At 34.7% G+C, this 17,183-nt stretch overlaps 1 protein-coding gene across 2 annotated transcripts in view; it reads right to left on the reverse strand.

Annotated features, from left to right (window-relative positions):
- The window catches only part of LOC143240501 (monocarboxylate transporter 5-like), a 50,714-nt gene that overhangs the window by 4,941 nt on the left and 28,590 nt on the right, over window positions 1-17,183 (reverse strand). The window contains exons 2-5 of one of the 2 annotated variants that reach the window (XM_076483020.1): window positions 16,751-16,848; window positions 8,161-8,651; window positions 7,347-7,490; window positions 4-1,131 (exon numbers count right to left, since the gene is read on the reverse strand). In XM_076483020.1, coding sequence (XP_076339135.1) covers window positions 4-1,131; window positions 7,347-7,490; window positions 8,161-8,428 — 1,540 coding nt within the window. In that variant the 5' untranslated portion in view covers window positions 8,429-8,651; window positions 16,751-16,848. The remainder of the gene's footprint in view (window positions 1-3; window positions 1,132-7,346; window positions 7,491-8,160; window positions 8,652-16,750; window positions 16,849-17,183) is intronic. The other variant, XM_076483019.1, reaches the window with a different exon arrangement.

Raw genomic sequence — 17,183 nt, forward strand, 5'->3', positions numbered from 1 at the left:
CACCTGCTGTAGCTCCAAATACTGCAGCATAGACAGCCATCAAAATGTACGTATTAGAGAAAGAACTTAGTGCAGTGGAAATACCACAGAGTGTCAAACCGCAGTTATACAACCACAGACGATTAACCCAACTCTGGTCAGACAGGTAACCTAAGATCACCCGACTTGCAGTATTGGCAATTCCAATCACTGAGAGTAGAAGACTAGCATTTTCATTTCCTGCTATACCCAACCTTATGGCTCTGTCTTTGATGTACACATAAGGAACACTAAACCCTATGTTTGTGAAAAAATTGGAAAGTCCAAACAAAAGAAAAACAAGATTTTTAAGAAGGGAAAAATCCATCATTTCATGGAAGGCATCTCTCATCTCTTTAGGACAATGAAAGCACTTGAGTATTTTCCATTCTTCTTCTGGGGGAAACTCCTTAGGAATTGATGTAATACTTTTAGTGCACATTGCTGAGGAAGATCTAAATTCAGGAATATGGATAATACTTCCACTGTAGAAAATGTCCTTCCGGTATAAGATCCCATGGTGATGATGGTGATTATTTTGATGATAGTTACTGTGCTTACTATAGATTCCAGAAACCTTTTCTGGTGATGGTGATCCTATTCTTGGAAAAGCACTGTTTCTGCGCTTTGCCATCAGCAGATCCTGAGGTGAAAATTTTCCTTTTAAGTAAGAACTTGTAACAGCCAGATCTGGGTGGGATTGGACAGGTTTTAAGGTGTTCTTATCGATAAACAAGCTGTGTTTGTTTTTCACTTGTGCCTCATTATTTGTGTCTATATTGTTCATAGAGTTATCTTTTAATTTTTTGCAAAGAATTTGTGGTTCTGATTGAGAAGCATGAACTTGGGCACAGTTTTTTTTTGATGATTTAATTCCTTCCAAAGGCCTGAAAAGTGATCCAAAAACACTGCAGTTCAGCAGTAGACCAGATATAATCATCATGGCACCTTTCCATCCATAATATTCTACTAACCATTCTGTCAGTGGTGCTAGAGCAAAGGTTCCAAATCCAGAGCCACAGACAGCAATTCCAGTTGCAAATGCACGCTTTTTTTCAAAATAACACGTAACACAAACAATGGCAGGAAGATACATGAGACCTATTCCTGTTCCTGAAAGACAAAAACGATAATTTACTCTAAATAAGAGAATTGTATTAAATTATTTCTTTAAAGAGTATTTTATCATTATACTTTCTTGTAAATTTGAATTTAAATGAATCCAAAATATTTATTTTTGAAGGAAAAACTGGACAGTGTAATGCTGTTTAGATATCTTATTTTTGAAAACTTACTATACATTTATTTATTTAAAAGTATGCATGTGACAACATCACGAGCAATATCTGCCCTAAGCAGGTGATTATATAAGCCATAACAATATTTTGATATGAGATCTAAGCAGGGGCGTAGATTTTTTATACCCGATGGGAGGGATGATTTTTGCAACCACTTAAGTGGACTGTTCAATTTGCAAATTGGTAATCTCTGATTACGTGAACCTGAAAGTTGTAAACATGCAGTCACAGAGTAATTTTGTTGCCACGATACTTGCATGTATACTTAGGCCTACTGACTGATACGAACTATCGCTTAGTTCGAAAAGCTTAGAAGCACTCCTATATTAAAGATGTAGATTTCGGCTACTGAAAAAGCCTACATCTAGGCCTAATTATGTAATTCGATTGGTAAGAACACGAGAAACACACAATTTGTAGGCCTGTGATGCAATAAAACAATTCAACAGACCAAACTGTAGGGGGGGGGGATAAATATATGCATCATTGGGTTTGCCAATAAATAAAATCAGACTAAAAATAAAAGTTATTTCAAAATGAAAAATGTTTGTTTAATTTTGTACAAAACTGCCCGAGGCTTATTTATGTTAGTTATTCCTAATTTTGAAGTGATAAACTAGAGTAAAGTCAACTAGTTAACATCACCACCGCCAACTATTATGCTACTCTCTATCAACACAGCCCGGCACGGCCAGGTGGTCAAAGCATTTGACTCGCAATCCGAAGATCGCGAGTTCGAATCCCCGTCGCACCAAACATGCTCGCCCTTTCAGCCGCGTGTACGTTATAATGTTATGATCAATCCCACTATTTGTTGGTAAAAGAGTAGCTCAAGAGTTTGCAATGGGTGGTGATGACTAGTGACTAGCTGCCGTCCTTCTAGTCTTACACTGCTAAATTAGGGAAGGCTAGCGCATATAGCCCTCGTGTAATTTTGCGCGAAATTCAAAACAAACCAAACCTCTATCAATACATAGTGACATGACATGATCAAATGGTTAGGGCTCTGGACTCGTAATCTGGGAGTCGCGTGTTCCAATCTCCGCTACAGCAAGCGTGTTCGCCCTTTCAGTCGTGAGGATGTTATAAGTAACAGTCAGTCCCTCTATTCTTTGGTAAAAGAGTAGTCCAAAAGTTAGCGCTAGGTGGTGGTGATTAGCTGCCTTCAACTAAGTCTGACTTTGCTAAATTATGGACGGCTAGTGCAGATAGTCCTCGTGTAGCTTTGCAAGTCAAGCACCTTAACCACTTGGCGACGTCAGAACAAACGAAGAAGGAAAGAAGTTACAATGTAGACTGTGACGAATTTACTATTATATATATACTCTAATATCGATGTTTGTTCAAGTTAAATTTATATTTAGAAATTCACATAACTGATACCGTTTAATCTGTATTGCGAAATTCTTGCCTATTCTCTAAATTTGTAAAATATTCTTAAGTTTAAAAATCAACACTATATGTGTGTACGTAAACATTAGTGTATCGTCAGTATCGAAGTGCAGGCTGAAATTTCTAGAAACTCTCCTTACACTTGTAAATATAACCAATGTTATACATCAAGAGACAGTATACTGTTGTTTTGCTACAATCAGTATTTATAAACCTCGGAAGCTATAACTGTGATCAACGCTTATTACTCAGGAACTTCAGACATTTGACCAGGAACGTTTATATATTTCGAACATTAAAAACCGTTTAACTTCAACGGATTCACAATGGACATTTGAAAAATGGTATTTTTATGAAGACATTTTATAACTTAATCGGTGGAAAAAACACAACAAATTGGACGTGTGATAAACGAAGAATGCAAAGCTAGCTAGTTTACATCAACTTGAAATTAACTCACTCTTCGTGAATCCTCAATAAAACATCTAGGAAGCTCCAGACCAGAAAGAAGACTCAATATTGTTTGTAAAGCTTTTGTACATAAATCATAATTTGTAATAACTGTTATTGTAAATTGTGTTATTGTTTGTATATTAAAATATATTTATATTTAAAATGAAAACTGTGTGTATCAATCTTGTTGGCAACTATCACAAATTAGATACGTATCGATATTTATTTAACTTCTAAATTTAAACCATAATTTAACTCCACTTCAGGTATTTTAAATTGTAACACATAACAAGATATATCAAATCATCTCGCATCCAAGTTTTTACTTCTATGTAAAGGAGTAAAATTAACAGAAATCCGATAAATGAGAAATATTTTTAACTGAAATATAGCTAATTTTATATTTTACTCTCTATCAAATAACCTCTAATGGCTAAACAGTGTGTCTGTAGACTCATATGCTAGAATCCAGGTTTCGATACCCGTGGTGGTAGAGCATAGGTAGTCCATTGTGGTGTGGGCCTGACATAGCCAAGCGTGTTAAGGCGTGCGACTCGTAATCTGAGGGTCGCGGGTTCGCATCCCCATCGCGCCAAACATGCTCGCCCTTTCAGCCGTGGGGGCGTTATAATGCTATAGTCAATCCCACTATTCGTTGGTAAAAGAGTAGCCCAAGAGTTGGCGGTGGGTGGTCATGACTAGCTGCCTTCCCTCTAGTCTTACACTGCTAAAATAGGGACGGCTAGCACAGATAGCCCTCGAGTAGCTTTGTGCGAAATTCCAAAACAAACAAACCATTGTGTTGCTTTGTTCTTAACTTCAAACATATAATCTCTATCGAATAAAAGAGAAACTTCCAAGTAAAAACATTAGTCTAGAGATGTATGTGAAAAAAATTGGCCTTATTTAACACAGCTTTGCTTACCAAAGTTCGATAAAAATAATTTGTAAACTTATAAACACATGTTTTGATGAAAGGAGATATACTGGTTAAACGATTACTATTTCAGGAAGTAGCTTATAATGAATTTAGTTTTTTATAGCGAAATGATTTTATAAAAGCTACTATAAATTTAAAATCTTTAAGTAAAATGATCAATAAGACTCAAGAAGTGAAACATCAATAAAGGTTGATTTTGTTAAAGAATGTACCTCATAATCCTTTAAGCATTACTCATTTCGGTCGTGGAAAAATTTATGATATATTATAATGAGAATATTCCGAAACGTATAATCTTGTGCATAATATTCTAAAACGTCGAACAAAAAGAAGTAATTAAAGCGTATTATGATCATGGGCCTACCGAAGACCTTAACTTAATTGTTTGTTTGTTTGAAGACTGAGAGTGATAGTACCTTGAAATATTTAAAGAAGTTCTATGAAAGGTTTCATACAAGTAAATGAACCACAGTATTTTCAGTACAATGTTTGAATGTGCCATCAGGATAGTAAGAAACTATTATTGAAAAATCTCAGCGAATGAATATATTTAAGTTATTATTTAGTTACAACTTGTTAAAACACTTGCACAGAAAGAAATGATCACTAAAATTTTTATTTATAATAAAAAATTAAAATTATGGACTTGATTAGCCTATTCAAACATTAATGTTGAATATTAAGAATGAAAAACTTTTGTATTTATTTGTTCGTTAGTCGTTAAGTGAAAAGATACACAATGGTTTGCTTTATCCAATTAAGGCATTGAACCCAGTTTTCAGTGTTAGGTTCTCAGACGGGCCTGGCATGGCCTAGCGCGTTAAGGCGTACGCTTCGTAATCTGAGGGTCGCGGGTTCGCGCCCGAGTCGCGCCAAACATGCTCGCCCTCCCAGCCATGGGGGCGTATAATGTTACGGTCAATCCCACTATTCGTTGGTAAAAGAGTAGCCCAAGAGTTGGCGGTGGGTGGTGATGACTAGCTGCCTTCCCTCTAGTCTTACACTGCAAAATTAGGGACGGCTAGCACAGATAGCCCTCGAGTAGCTTTGTGCGAAATTACAAACAAATAAACAAGGTTCTCAGACTTACAGCTGAGCCACAGGAAGAGGTAAATGTATTTTAATTCTTTCATTCTTGTGTACAATTTTAAATTGTGTGTATAAGTGACATTCACTTAACGAAATGTTTGAATTATGTATCGCATGTAGAATTTGGATCAGACAGGTTTTAATTTTTTATTAACAGAAATAACCATTATATGAAGTAGAGATATATACATATATATTTTTGTCTACACTTAGCAGAGACGTTCTATTTGTAAACCAGCTTAAACTGAAACCATTATACAAAAACTGCTACAAAACAGACGTTACATCTGGTATAGGTAATGTCTTGGAAATTATTTATTTTTATCTTATACTAAACGTCTTACTTCACCAAGTGCTAAAAACGAAAACAACATCCACTGACTTCTCACACATAACATGCATTTATATATACAGTTTTATTACTACTGCGTAACAAAGTAACCAGGTCAGTGATTAAATAAACTGAAAATAATTATACTGTGAATACATTTGTATGGCATCTTAAGTGAATTACATAATTATCTATTTGATAAGAGTAAATGAAAATTTCCACATGCTTTAAAAACGTTTGAGAATCTACCACTTTTAAATCAATACCTTATCAGAATGCTGCAAAACTTGCTTTTCTGTTCGGTTTAGGTTAGGTGAGAACTACAGCAGAATGAATAACCATACTTTCTGCTATAAAAATGTTATAATGATAAGTTTTACTTGTGTACTTTTGTCAACTTTACGATTATGATACATCGTCTGCACTTGATTCATAATATTTTGTTGCAAGCAGTAGACACACGATTAATTATTCGTAACTTATCGTAAGTGATTCGCAATACAGTCGTGTTAAAACACATTTAAGATTTATTTTGCTGCTTTGTCCTACTTATTCCAAGGCCTCGTGTACTTGAAGTGTTTGTGAAAAGCGTTTTTCACCATATGCTGTTGATAGGTTTCAAGTATGATATTGACAGCAACTTAAGTGACTTCCACCAAGTGAGAAGTGAGGCGATGTGAATCAAACTGTTTGTTCTTTTTGAAATTTTGTTGATAACAACAGAAGCAAACGCCAAAGGTTATTCGAATATTGCCTAAAGGACTCAAAATATTTTAAACAAGAAACAAATTCCACACAGTTGCAGTATGTAGAAGGACTTACAAAGTGTTTGAACCTCTTGCTGACCTCACATCTGGTGTTAATTATTGTTAATGGGAGGCAGAGTTCAAAGTGATATCTAAAGAACTATTTTCAATCGGTGGACCTGAAAAATCGTAGTTTTGGGCCGTCGCGGGCCGGAACAACTGTGTTTGCCCTAAGCTAACAAGTCATTAACTGCACATGTGAGCCTTTACCATTGTGCCAAAGTGGGCTTTGAAATACCAGAAGTTGACAAACTCTGATCTAAGGTGTAACAAATGATTCATTTCGTTCTTAATGTAACACGAGACGTTCTTGTAACAAAAAGGGAAGGGAAAAATTCAATAGCATAATATTAATAAATTGATAAACTTTGCTACTAAAAACAAAAACAAGGTGGTATAGTAATTAATATACAGAGTTACACGTTAAAATCAGAGTTGCCATTCTTTTTAGTGAACGCGGGAGACAGCTCTATAAGACTTTACTACAAAAATACCATGCACACACACACATAATATCATTTAATTTTATCTAATGTTATACTTTCAAAAATGTTTATTTCTCGATATATTTTTCAATAAATTATTTAATGACATTTTTATTTAGATATTTTATATTTGATTTAAAGTTGTTATTCCTGATTTTATATATAAATTGATTTCAAATATTACATACATTATTATTTGTCATGTTTTATGTTCAATTTGATTTGCATAGATAGGCCCGGCATGGCCACTTGGTTAAGGCACTTGACTTGTAATCTGAGGATCGCGAGTTCGAATCTCCGTCACACCAAACGTGCTCGTCCTTTCAGCCGTGGAGGTGTTATAATGTGAAGGTCAATCCCACTACTCGTTGGTAAAAGAGTAGCCAAAGAGTGGGTGGTGATGACTAACTGCCTTCCCTGTAGTCTTACACTGTTAAATTAGGGACAGCTAGCGCAGATAGCCCTCGTTTAGGTTTGCGCGAAATTCAAAACGTACCAAACCAAAAACAAAAGATAAATAAAATAATCACTCACCGGTGCAGATGCCAATGGTGAAATACAGAAATATTACATTTGGAGTAAATATGCTGACAAACAGTCCGAAAGACGATAAGATAGATCCGGCGATGGTTACAAGACGACAGCCATATTTATTGGTGAGGGCACTTGCTATGGGACCTGTACAATTATTTTTAAAAAATTTTCATAACAAAAATCTTATTTATATCTTTTATAATTACAACAACAGTGACTTAGCTTGATTAAGAATAAAGCAAGCAACGTTCCATTAAGAGCATTTGGAAACGTGTAATTTTATTAAGAAGTTTAGACCATAGATAGAATGCTATTATACGAACATTTTTCATTAATATAACAAGATTTAATTATTATCAGTAGTTTGAATATATGTAAGTACAACATCTGATGTACTATTATTTCCCCTAATTAAATTAAATCATAACTTATTTCTCAGTAAAACAAGAAAACAAGCACAATAAAATCAGTTAAACTCATCAGTCACTTTAGATATTAATAAATAGTTTCAAACCACTAATCACAAGAAATATATACACTTTGTGAATGGGTTATGAAACAAACTCGTGAGTGCGATGATTATGAATATATATTGATAGAACATCTCACCTTAGCTTCGTCGAAATAAAGCATCATAAACATGAACTGACACCACGAAAACTGCGTTCAAAATATGTAGTTACATGTCTTATAAAATCATTTTGATTCCAGCAATAAAATTACATATCCGCAAACACATTAATAGAGTTCACTCGTAATATTTCATAAATGAAACCCCAGATAATATATACGTAATATATATACCTCAACATACCTACAGTAAAGACCACGCCAATCATTATGGAAGCTATCCATGCTGTCACTCCTTTGCTTTCACGAAAATATTTCAGAAATTCTACATAGAATATTCCAAAAGTATACATCACACCATCAGCTATAACATGGATCATGAATGACGAGAAAACCACAATCCATCCCCAACCTCCATCTGGTGGTAAAAATATTGTTTCTTCAGAATCGTCAGAATCATCATCTCTAACTTCATTTGATGAGGGCAATTCTTTTGTTTCATTTTTGGCCATTTGCCTCTGATAAAACAACTTCCGTTTATACTATACCATACAGACTGTGTTATAACTTTTGTTTAACTGCTGACCTTAGTAAATAGAGTTTGACAGATGAAGGCTGTATTTACTTATGGATATTTATCGTTTCCATCTTAAAAAAAAATATCAGACTGTACCACGTTGTTCTCAGATGTTCCACGACAACGTTGTGAAAACGGTGAACTCAATATATACATACCTATAAATGGAATATTATAATTTCGGATTAGCAATATGACAAATACACTAAAATTACTTCGTTATTAATGACTATTTAAACCCTGGTTGATGTTTCTAAGTCTAAAAGCATGCTTTATTCATCAGTTGTAATTAACATAAAACTATTTATTGGATCCCTGAATTGACTAACTAAATTACAGCGTAGGTGCCTATGCAATGAAACATCTTCAGGGCTAGACTTCATAAATGGATATTTTACTTCATTTATTCACTGGAATGGCACATTAATTATTAAAAGCAGCAAAAATGAACGAGGATTAAGCCTCATAAGCATAGCTAACAGTTTTCAGATGAACAGTTTTAAATGTCTTCATATGATTAGGCATTTTTGTTAATTTGTTATCTAGGAAAGCAATGACCATCTATATAAAAATGGCAACCATGAAAATGTATTCAAGCACAAATATTTAAGGCTAACGCTTTAAATTTAACGTAGCTTTCGATACTTAATCACAACAATTTTATACATTTTGTGAATGATCAGGAAAACAATTCATTTACTTATTCTAAATAATAGTATTCTAGTCACAATTTGGAGAACTGTACAATTTCTGTACAATACGCAATAGAATGATTTATATTACCATAATTGTGCTTCGAACATTAAATAATTGTCTCCTTTTCGACAAAGTCTACGCAGATGGATTCAGTTACCTAATAAACCCTTTGACCAGAGAAATTATTCTTCTTATCTTTGATAAAATGTAAAACTCGCTTCAAAATATCAACCGTTAAGGCTAATCACACACACGCTGGCTAACTTCAGGTCTTCTAACTTGTCTCCGACTGAACTTTACCCTGCGTTGACTTTGTTGCCTATATTTATACACTATTCACTGAGGCCTTGAAGTTTCTTTAAACTATGCAAGCAACGTTTTTACGTAACAATACTCACCTAAGGTGACGAGAAAACTACCTAAGATCCGAGTAGCGTAACGTCAACAATATTAATAAAGACTTGATAACAATGTAATTGTAAACACAGCGTACTACTTCTATAGGGTTATGTGCAATTTCACAATTTTTGTGCATAACGTGTGTTTTCTTGATGTTTTGTAACAGATTTACTATTATGTATTTATTTTATTATCAATTTTGTTTTAGTTAGCTATATATTTGGAAATGCATGTAACTTTAATTGTTAAATATGTATTACGAAATTCCCACCTATTCAAGAAATTTGAGAAAATTTTCGAGTGTAAGAATGAACAATATATGTTTTATATTGTTGCCAATTTAATTTCTAGAACCTAGCCTTAACATTTATAAACAGATACGCGGAGAGACAGTTTTATATTGTTGGTTTGCTACAGTTATAATACAATAAATCTCGTGAGCTGTAACTGTGATTAACGCTTATTAATCGGAAAACTACAGATACTTGATCAGGAACGTCTATAGATATTGAACATTACAAATCGTTTAACTTCAGTGAATTAACTTCGGACGTTAGTATTTCTGCAAGGACATTGGATATCTTCGTCGGTGAAAAGTCATCTGGTAAATGAAGTGAGGTCAGCCAAGCATAGAGCTATCCATTAGGTGAACTCTACTGATATCAACTGGAAATTAAATCGCTCATCATGAACCGTCGATACAATTTTCAGTTCCAGACCAGATAGAAGACTCAATATTGTTTTTAAGTTTGTAAACCTTTTATATATAAATTATTATTTGTAATAACTGTTATTATAAATTGTACTGTTGTTTGTGTATTAAAATATACTTATATTGAGAAAGAAAATTATGCGTATCAATCTTGTTGATAAATTTAATAAATTGATATATATTGGCATCTAATTAACTTCAAATTCATATTCAAATTTCAGGTTATTTGAAATTATAATATGAAACAATATGAAGTATATCACTGGAGAAACAATGTTCCTTTCGCCCTAGTTACTTGTGGAAAAATGTCAGTAAACTAGTACGCCACATGTAGTTTTTCGTAGGAAATATTCCTGTATGCAGTTTTTCTTTTATTGGGTTGGTTCAGAATCCAGTCCACGTGACAATAACATATCACTTTGTTGTAACCTGTAAATGACGTTCAATTTCATTGCTAATTGATGGAGTAACTGAATATATGAAATAACTAACACTAATTCAAATACTTCATTGAATGACTTATTTACTGCTAATTAGTTAATTGACTAGCCAACTGGTATTTATATCTCATATCTTGCTTATAGGTATTATTGAAACTACTAAATTTTCGTGATACCACCTAGAACATTCTATGTATTCTAGAAATTACTTGATCTTAACATGATATCATCATGCATTCATTCATTCACCATTAGATTCCATCTAGGAACATAGGGCCGCAATCGCTCGCGGATTCTTCAACAGGGATTTAAGTGAGGAGGTTGTTAGCCCACTGCACCGAGCCGTCCCTAATTTAGTAGTGTAAGACTAGAGGGAAGGCAGCTAGTCATCACTACCCACCGCCAACTCCTGGGCTACTCTTTTACCAACGAATAGTGGGGTTGACCGTCACATTATAACGCCCCCACGGCTGGAAGGGCGAGCATGTTTGGCGCGACGCAGCTAAAATCTAAGTTCTAATACAAAACATTTCTAACAACATTACAATATAGAAACTGATAGTGATCGTTATCATGACAAATCAAATGAAAACCCGCAGACACAGATTTGTTTGGTACTGAGGATGAATGTCATCACGTGGTTATCGACCTCATTCTGGGAAGAATAATATTGTTGTTTTTCTTATATAATGTCATGCTTTCCCAATGTAGGGTCGCGGATTCGAATCCCTGTCGCATCAAACATGTTCGTCTTTTAGCTATGGGGCGTTATAACGTCACAGTCAATCCCATATTTGTTGGTAAAAGAGTAGCTCAAGAGTTAGCGGTGGTTGTTGATGACTAGTTGCCTTCCTTCTAGTCTTACACAGCAAATTTAGGGAAGAATAGTGCAGACAGCTTTCGTGTAGCTTTTCGCGAAATTCAAACACAAATCCAATACGGGACAGAATGGTTTAATTGAAAGAAACTTATTTGCTTTAAACAGACTGACAGCTCTCCAATAATGGCCAAGCGTGTTAATGCGTGCGACTCGTAATCTGAGGGTCGCGGGTTCGCATTCCCATCGCGCCAAACATACTCGCCCTTTCAGCCGTGGGGGCGTTATAATGTGACGGTCAATCCCACTATTCGTTGGTAAAAGAGTAGCCCAAGAGTTGGCGGTGGGTGGTGATGACTAGTTGCCTTCCCTCTAGTCTTACACTACAAAATTAGGGACGGCTAGCACAGATAGCCCTCGAGTAGCTTTGTGCGAAATTCAAAAACAAACAATTTTTCCCTCAGCATACAATAAAACCATCCCCAGTGTCATTATTTGTTTTCTCAACAAGGACAAGTAACTCATACAGGTTGTGCTATCATTATAGAAGTGTTCAGGAGCAGTAAAATTGTTACGTTTTAATCGTATTTCTAAACATTTTTAACGCGAGTACAAAGAACTTGTTCTGTATCATCAATACATTGTATGTTTATTTGGATTTTAAACAGTAATTTTTTAAAGTTTTTTTTTTGTAACATGCATAGTCCTTGCTCTTTGTCGCAAAGGTAGTTTGATGATTTGGTCTCTTATACGTTCCCGTTTTGAAATTTTTGGTTTCGTGAAGTGTTTTGCCTAGATATGTGTGTATCACAATGTGGACGATAACAAGGACAGCAACCAAGAGGTTTTGAATCCAGTAAAACTTAGAATAGTCTAGCATATCTTTTAAATTCGATAAATGGGGATAAATCATTATGAGTGGATTTTAAAGCAAAAAAGAAAACAAAAAAAAAAACAACAAAACAAATTGACATTTAAATTTTTCTTGCATGGCATAACTTGTACCAAAATTTGGCAGAATGTCTCAGGTAATTAGTATATTAGTATCAAAGTCAAATAACTTTGCAGTATGAAAAATCCCTACATCACGACTGCTTTTCGAGATTTTTATATCTGGTTTGTAAGTTTGTGTTAAGGGTAAATGCGCCACAATTTCCAAATTAAACAATAAGATAGGTTAGGTGTTCGATGTAAAAGATAACAATTTGATGACTGTTACTGGTATGTATTAGTTGACTTTGTGTATAATTTTGTCATACTTTTGCTTGTTAATACTTTAATATTCAAGAACGTTTCTCCCTCTGTTAAAATGTGTGATGCAAAATGAAGAAAGACTAGTACTAAATTTATTTAGGATAACAAAATATTTATACTCTTCTAAGTTATATTTATAATGTTTTAATTTAAAAGTTAGCTGGAAGGTGAATAAGGTTAAAATCTAGAAAGTTATAAATATAAGTAGGCAGTTAGTTTCTGTTTGTTCAGTGACAAAGTCACATATTTTGTGAGAACTCTTGTTTAGTTACTTGATAACTTAAGTATTTTGATGTCTAACAAAGCTAGTCAGGTTCGGCGTAAGTCTCACAGTTCATATGTAAACGTGTATTTGACGTTAGGCCTATCTTTAGTTGTGTTTGTTTTTTAATTTCGCGCAAAGCTACTCGAGGGCTATCTGCGTTAGCCGTCCCTAAGTTAGCAGTGTAAGACTAGAGGGAAGGCAGTTAGTCATTACCACCAACCGCCAACTCTTGGACTACTCTTTTACCAACAAATAGTGGGATTGACCGTTACATTGTAACGCCCCACGGCTGAAGGGACTAACATGTTTGGTGCGACCGGGATTCGAACCAGCGACTCTCAAATGATGAATTGAACGCCTTAACCCAGCTGACCATGCCGGGCCACCTTTAGTTGTGATAAAAAGTTGTTAGTATAACTTGACCTACTATTTTTGTCAAAGTGAATGCGTCCTGTTGAAACGTTATGGAACAATTTAACTAATATGTTATTGTTATGCAAACTGGGCTTTCAGTTGTTTTCAGCACATAATCTAAAGTAATTAACCGAAAGATATAAATGATAGAAAACGTTAGAACAATACATTACTCCACTGAAGATACACCTCGGATGTTCCTACGCCATCCATATACAGTGAAACCTGTCTAAGCCGGGAGCTGCATAGCGGAAACCGGTACAAACCAGAAATATCAAAATTTTGCAGCATTATCTTAAAATTTCGCTTATAAAAGGTCCTCTATATGGCAGAACCTGAGTAACGCGGATGGAAAACTATCTTTCACTCACCTCATCTATCAACAAGTAGGATTAGTTTTTTTGTTTTGTTTTGAATTAAGCACGAAGCTGCACAAGGGGCTATCTGTGCTCTGCCCATCACGGGTATCGAAACCCGGTTTTTAGCGTTGTTAGTCCGGAGACAGACCACTGAGCCACTGGAGGGCAAGTAGGATTAGAACCTGAGTGAGGTGGAAAAATGTTTTTGATTAAATATTAATTTCTCATTGAATTATTATTTTCTTCAAATATTAGTAAATTTTAGTTTAATTAATAATTTGGTTAAATATTAATAAATTCTCGGACATTTTGTTGCAGTGAGTATTGGTTAAATATAATATGTTCTTTTTTCTGCTGTCATTATTTTTGCAATTAAATTAGATTCATGATTTGTAAAAATATATTTGTCTTTTAAGTGCAAAATTATACTCTTTAAATCATTCTCACGAGAAAACAAAATAAAATCCTATCTTCCCTAATTTTAAAATTTAGGGAAAATTTACTTAATATCCTCACTTTAAACAAGATTACTAAATACTCTCCTTTTTTTTTAATGTTGTTTGTTCTGACAATTTTAGTGAAATCCAAACTCTGATTGAGAAGACTGATGCAGATGATTCTGTGAGCGTAGAAAGTTTTGTGAACGTTGACAAGACTGTATTAACAGAAACTGGTGGATGAAATTGATTTAAAATCTATAATAGAATTGGAAGATGGTAACAGTGTGAAAGATTCAGAAGATGAACAAAATGGAAAAGATAGCGAGGAAATAGAAATTCCTACTTCATCGCAAGTGTTAAGTTATATTAACGCTGTCAAATTGCATGCAAAAATGAAGGGGGAAAATGAACCTAATGAAAAGTCCGTAGAATTGGCGTTCTCTTTGAACCACATGAAAAAGTCCGTTAAAAAGTGAAACAGTTGAAATTGGACACTTTCTTCAAATACATTTGATGAAGATTTGGTGTACTTATGAAAGATTTGAATGTCTATTTTTGTTCTTATTCTAATAAATATAGCATAAACAATATAATAATTTTATTCACAAACACAGGGAGGACAAGGGGTGAGGGTGAAACTTCTTGGAGTGTCCTGTTTGTACAACTTCTGTGGCCGCTAAAATGAAATATTACCTTGCGAAGACGAAATATCATAGTTAAAATGGTTAGTTTAGACTTTAGAGCGTTCTTTGCTTAGAAATTTGTTGAATCCTTTTGATGTATGTGCACACATAATCGGTGTTACGCTCAACGTAACGGGAAAAGATTTAAAATTATCTGTATAGTATTCTAGAGAGAGTTTAGTCAGTGTTTTATTCCTAGTTGTTTGATCAATCAATTGTGAAGTTGGACAAGTTTATTATTTACCTTAATGTATGTATTTCTGTTTGAGCATCATCTGCAAAGTTACTTAGGCCTACAACGTACAAGTTACAAAGTGTAAAAGCTTTTGTTGAAAAGTTAAGGAAGAAATAATTTTTTTTTATCGTTACGTTGATTGAAATGTGAATTATTTTCTCAAGATAAGTCAAAAGAACCCGCCAACGAAAGAACAATGTTAAAATAATATATATATACAGGGTGCCTCAAAATGTATACACACTTTGAATGATTATAACCCACTCATACTTTCTTCTTTTACAGGTGCAACTGATCTGAAGCAATGGCAGAAGCAAGACTAAGCTTTGAGAAAAGGAAATTATCTTAAAGTGTTACTGGAAGTGTGAGAACGTAGCTGAAGTGTAAATACGGTTTAGAAGGGAGTTTCAAACAGATCCACCAACGCGACTCACCATTACTCGCATCAGAGATAAGTTTTAAATAAGACGTCCGTAAAGGGCGTTCTGAAAGATTGCGGTCGTCCACCAGTCCCACACGAGAAGCAGAGCTGTTGGAAAGTCTCCACCGATCTCTAAAAAAATCTGTTCGGCAAACATCCCGTGAGACAGGAATCCCAAAATCGAGCGTCCATCGCATGTCGAAACGCGTTCATTGGAAAGGTTTTATTCTGGCATTAGTCCACGCCCTCAATGAAGATGATCCTGACCGGAGTGCTGAATTTTGTGAGTGGTACCTAGTAAAATCGGCAGAGGATACACTGTTTCCAAACAAGGTTGTCTGGAGCGATGAGGCCACATTTAAGTTAAATGGCTCAGTTAATCGCCACAATTGCGCCTACTAAGCACCTCAGAACCTGCGTGTTACGGTTGAACACAACGTAAACTTAGCAGCATTTACAGTGTGGTATCGATTATCAGCGTTGGGCGTAATTGGTCCATTCTTTTTCGAAAACACAGTAACTGGTCTCGTTTATCTGAACTTGCCGCAAGAATCTGTCGTGTCACGCGTTCGAGAACAATTAGGAGATGAGGAATTTTATTTCCGGGAAGATGGAGCACCTCCCCACTACCATCGTAATGTGAGGCCCTATATTGACGAAAAATTGCTGAATAGATGAACTTGGCGAAAAGGTAGCGCTGAATTTCCCTCACATTCACCAAACCTCACACCTCTGGACTTTTTTTTTTTTGTGAGGATACGTCGAAGATAAGGTTTGTAGCACAAAACCTGCAACAATCAATTAGCTGATAGCAGCAATTGAAAGAGAATGCACCCAGATACCAAATGAAATGATTAGTGAAGTTTGCATTCCATCTGTTCGCATTATCAGCAGTGCCTGGATCAGAACGGTCATCAGTTCGAACACCTGCGATAACTCAAAAGATTCTACACTTGTCTTCTTAAACTTGGATTATAAAACCTAGATATATCTTAACAAACATTGTATTTATAATCATTCGAAGTGTGTATACATTTTTGAGACACCCTGTAGATTCAATGTGTCTACTGACGTGATTACCGATATTCAAGATTGTCCATATCATGCTTTCTTTTGAATTACCTGTATTTGAAGAATAGATAAATAATGAAGACGGAATATTGTCGAAACGTCGCCTTCTTTTCTTGTATTTCTACAACAGGCAGTTGCTGTGCACCCAACTAAATTTCATAATGAATACTATGTTTAAATAATGATCAAATAATCGATGAATATTTACATATACACACACATACAAATAAATAAAAGAGAATATCCAGAGAAATACGTACATTCCAGAAGGAATCGGGCTTCTCTACAGTTTATAATAAAACAGTACTCTCTTTGAGGATGTATATATAAATATGCAATAAATTAAATCTTTCTGGATATAGTTTTTATATGTGTCTAACACACATATTTTGCATTCATTATGAACAATAATATTTAATTAAAACTAACATATATATATACTTAATAAGTGACACTACTCATATCCTGTAGGGTTGTTCAGATG

The sequence above is a fragment of the Tachypleus tridentatus genome, chromosome 13 (genome assembly GCF_004210375.1).
Source record: "Tachypleus tridentatus isolate NWPU-2018 chromosome 13, ASM421037v1, whole genome shotgun sequence".
NCBI lineage: Eukaryota > Metazoa > Arthropoda > Merostomata > Xiphosura > Limulidae > Tachypleus > Tachypleus tridentatus.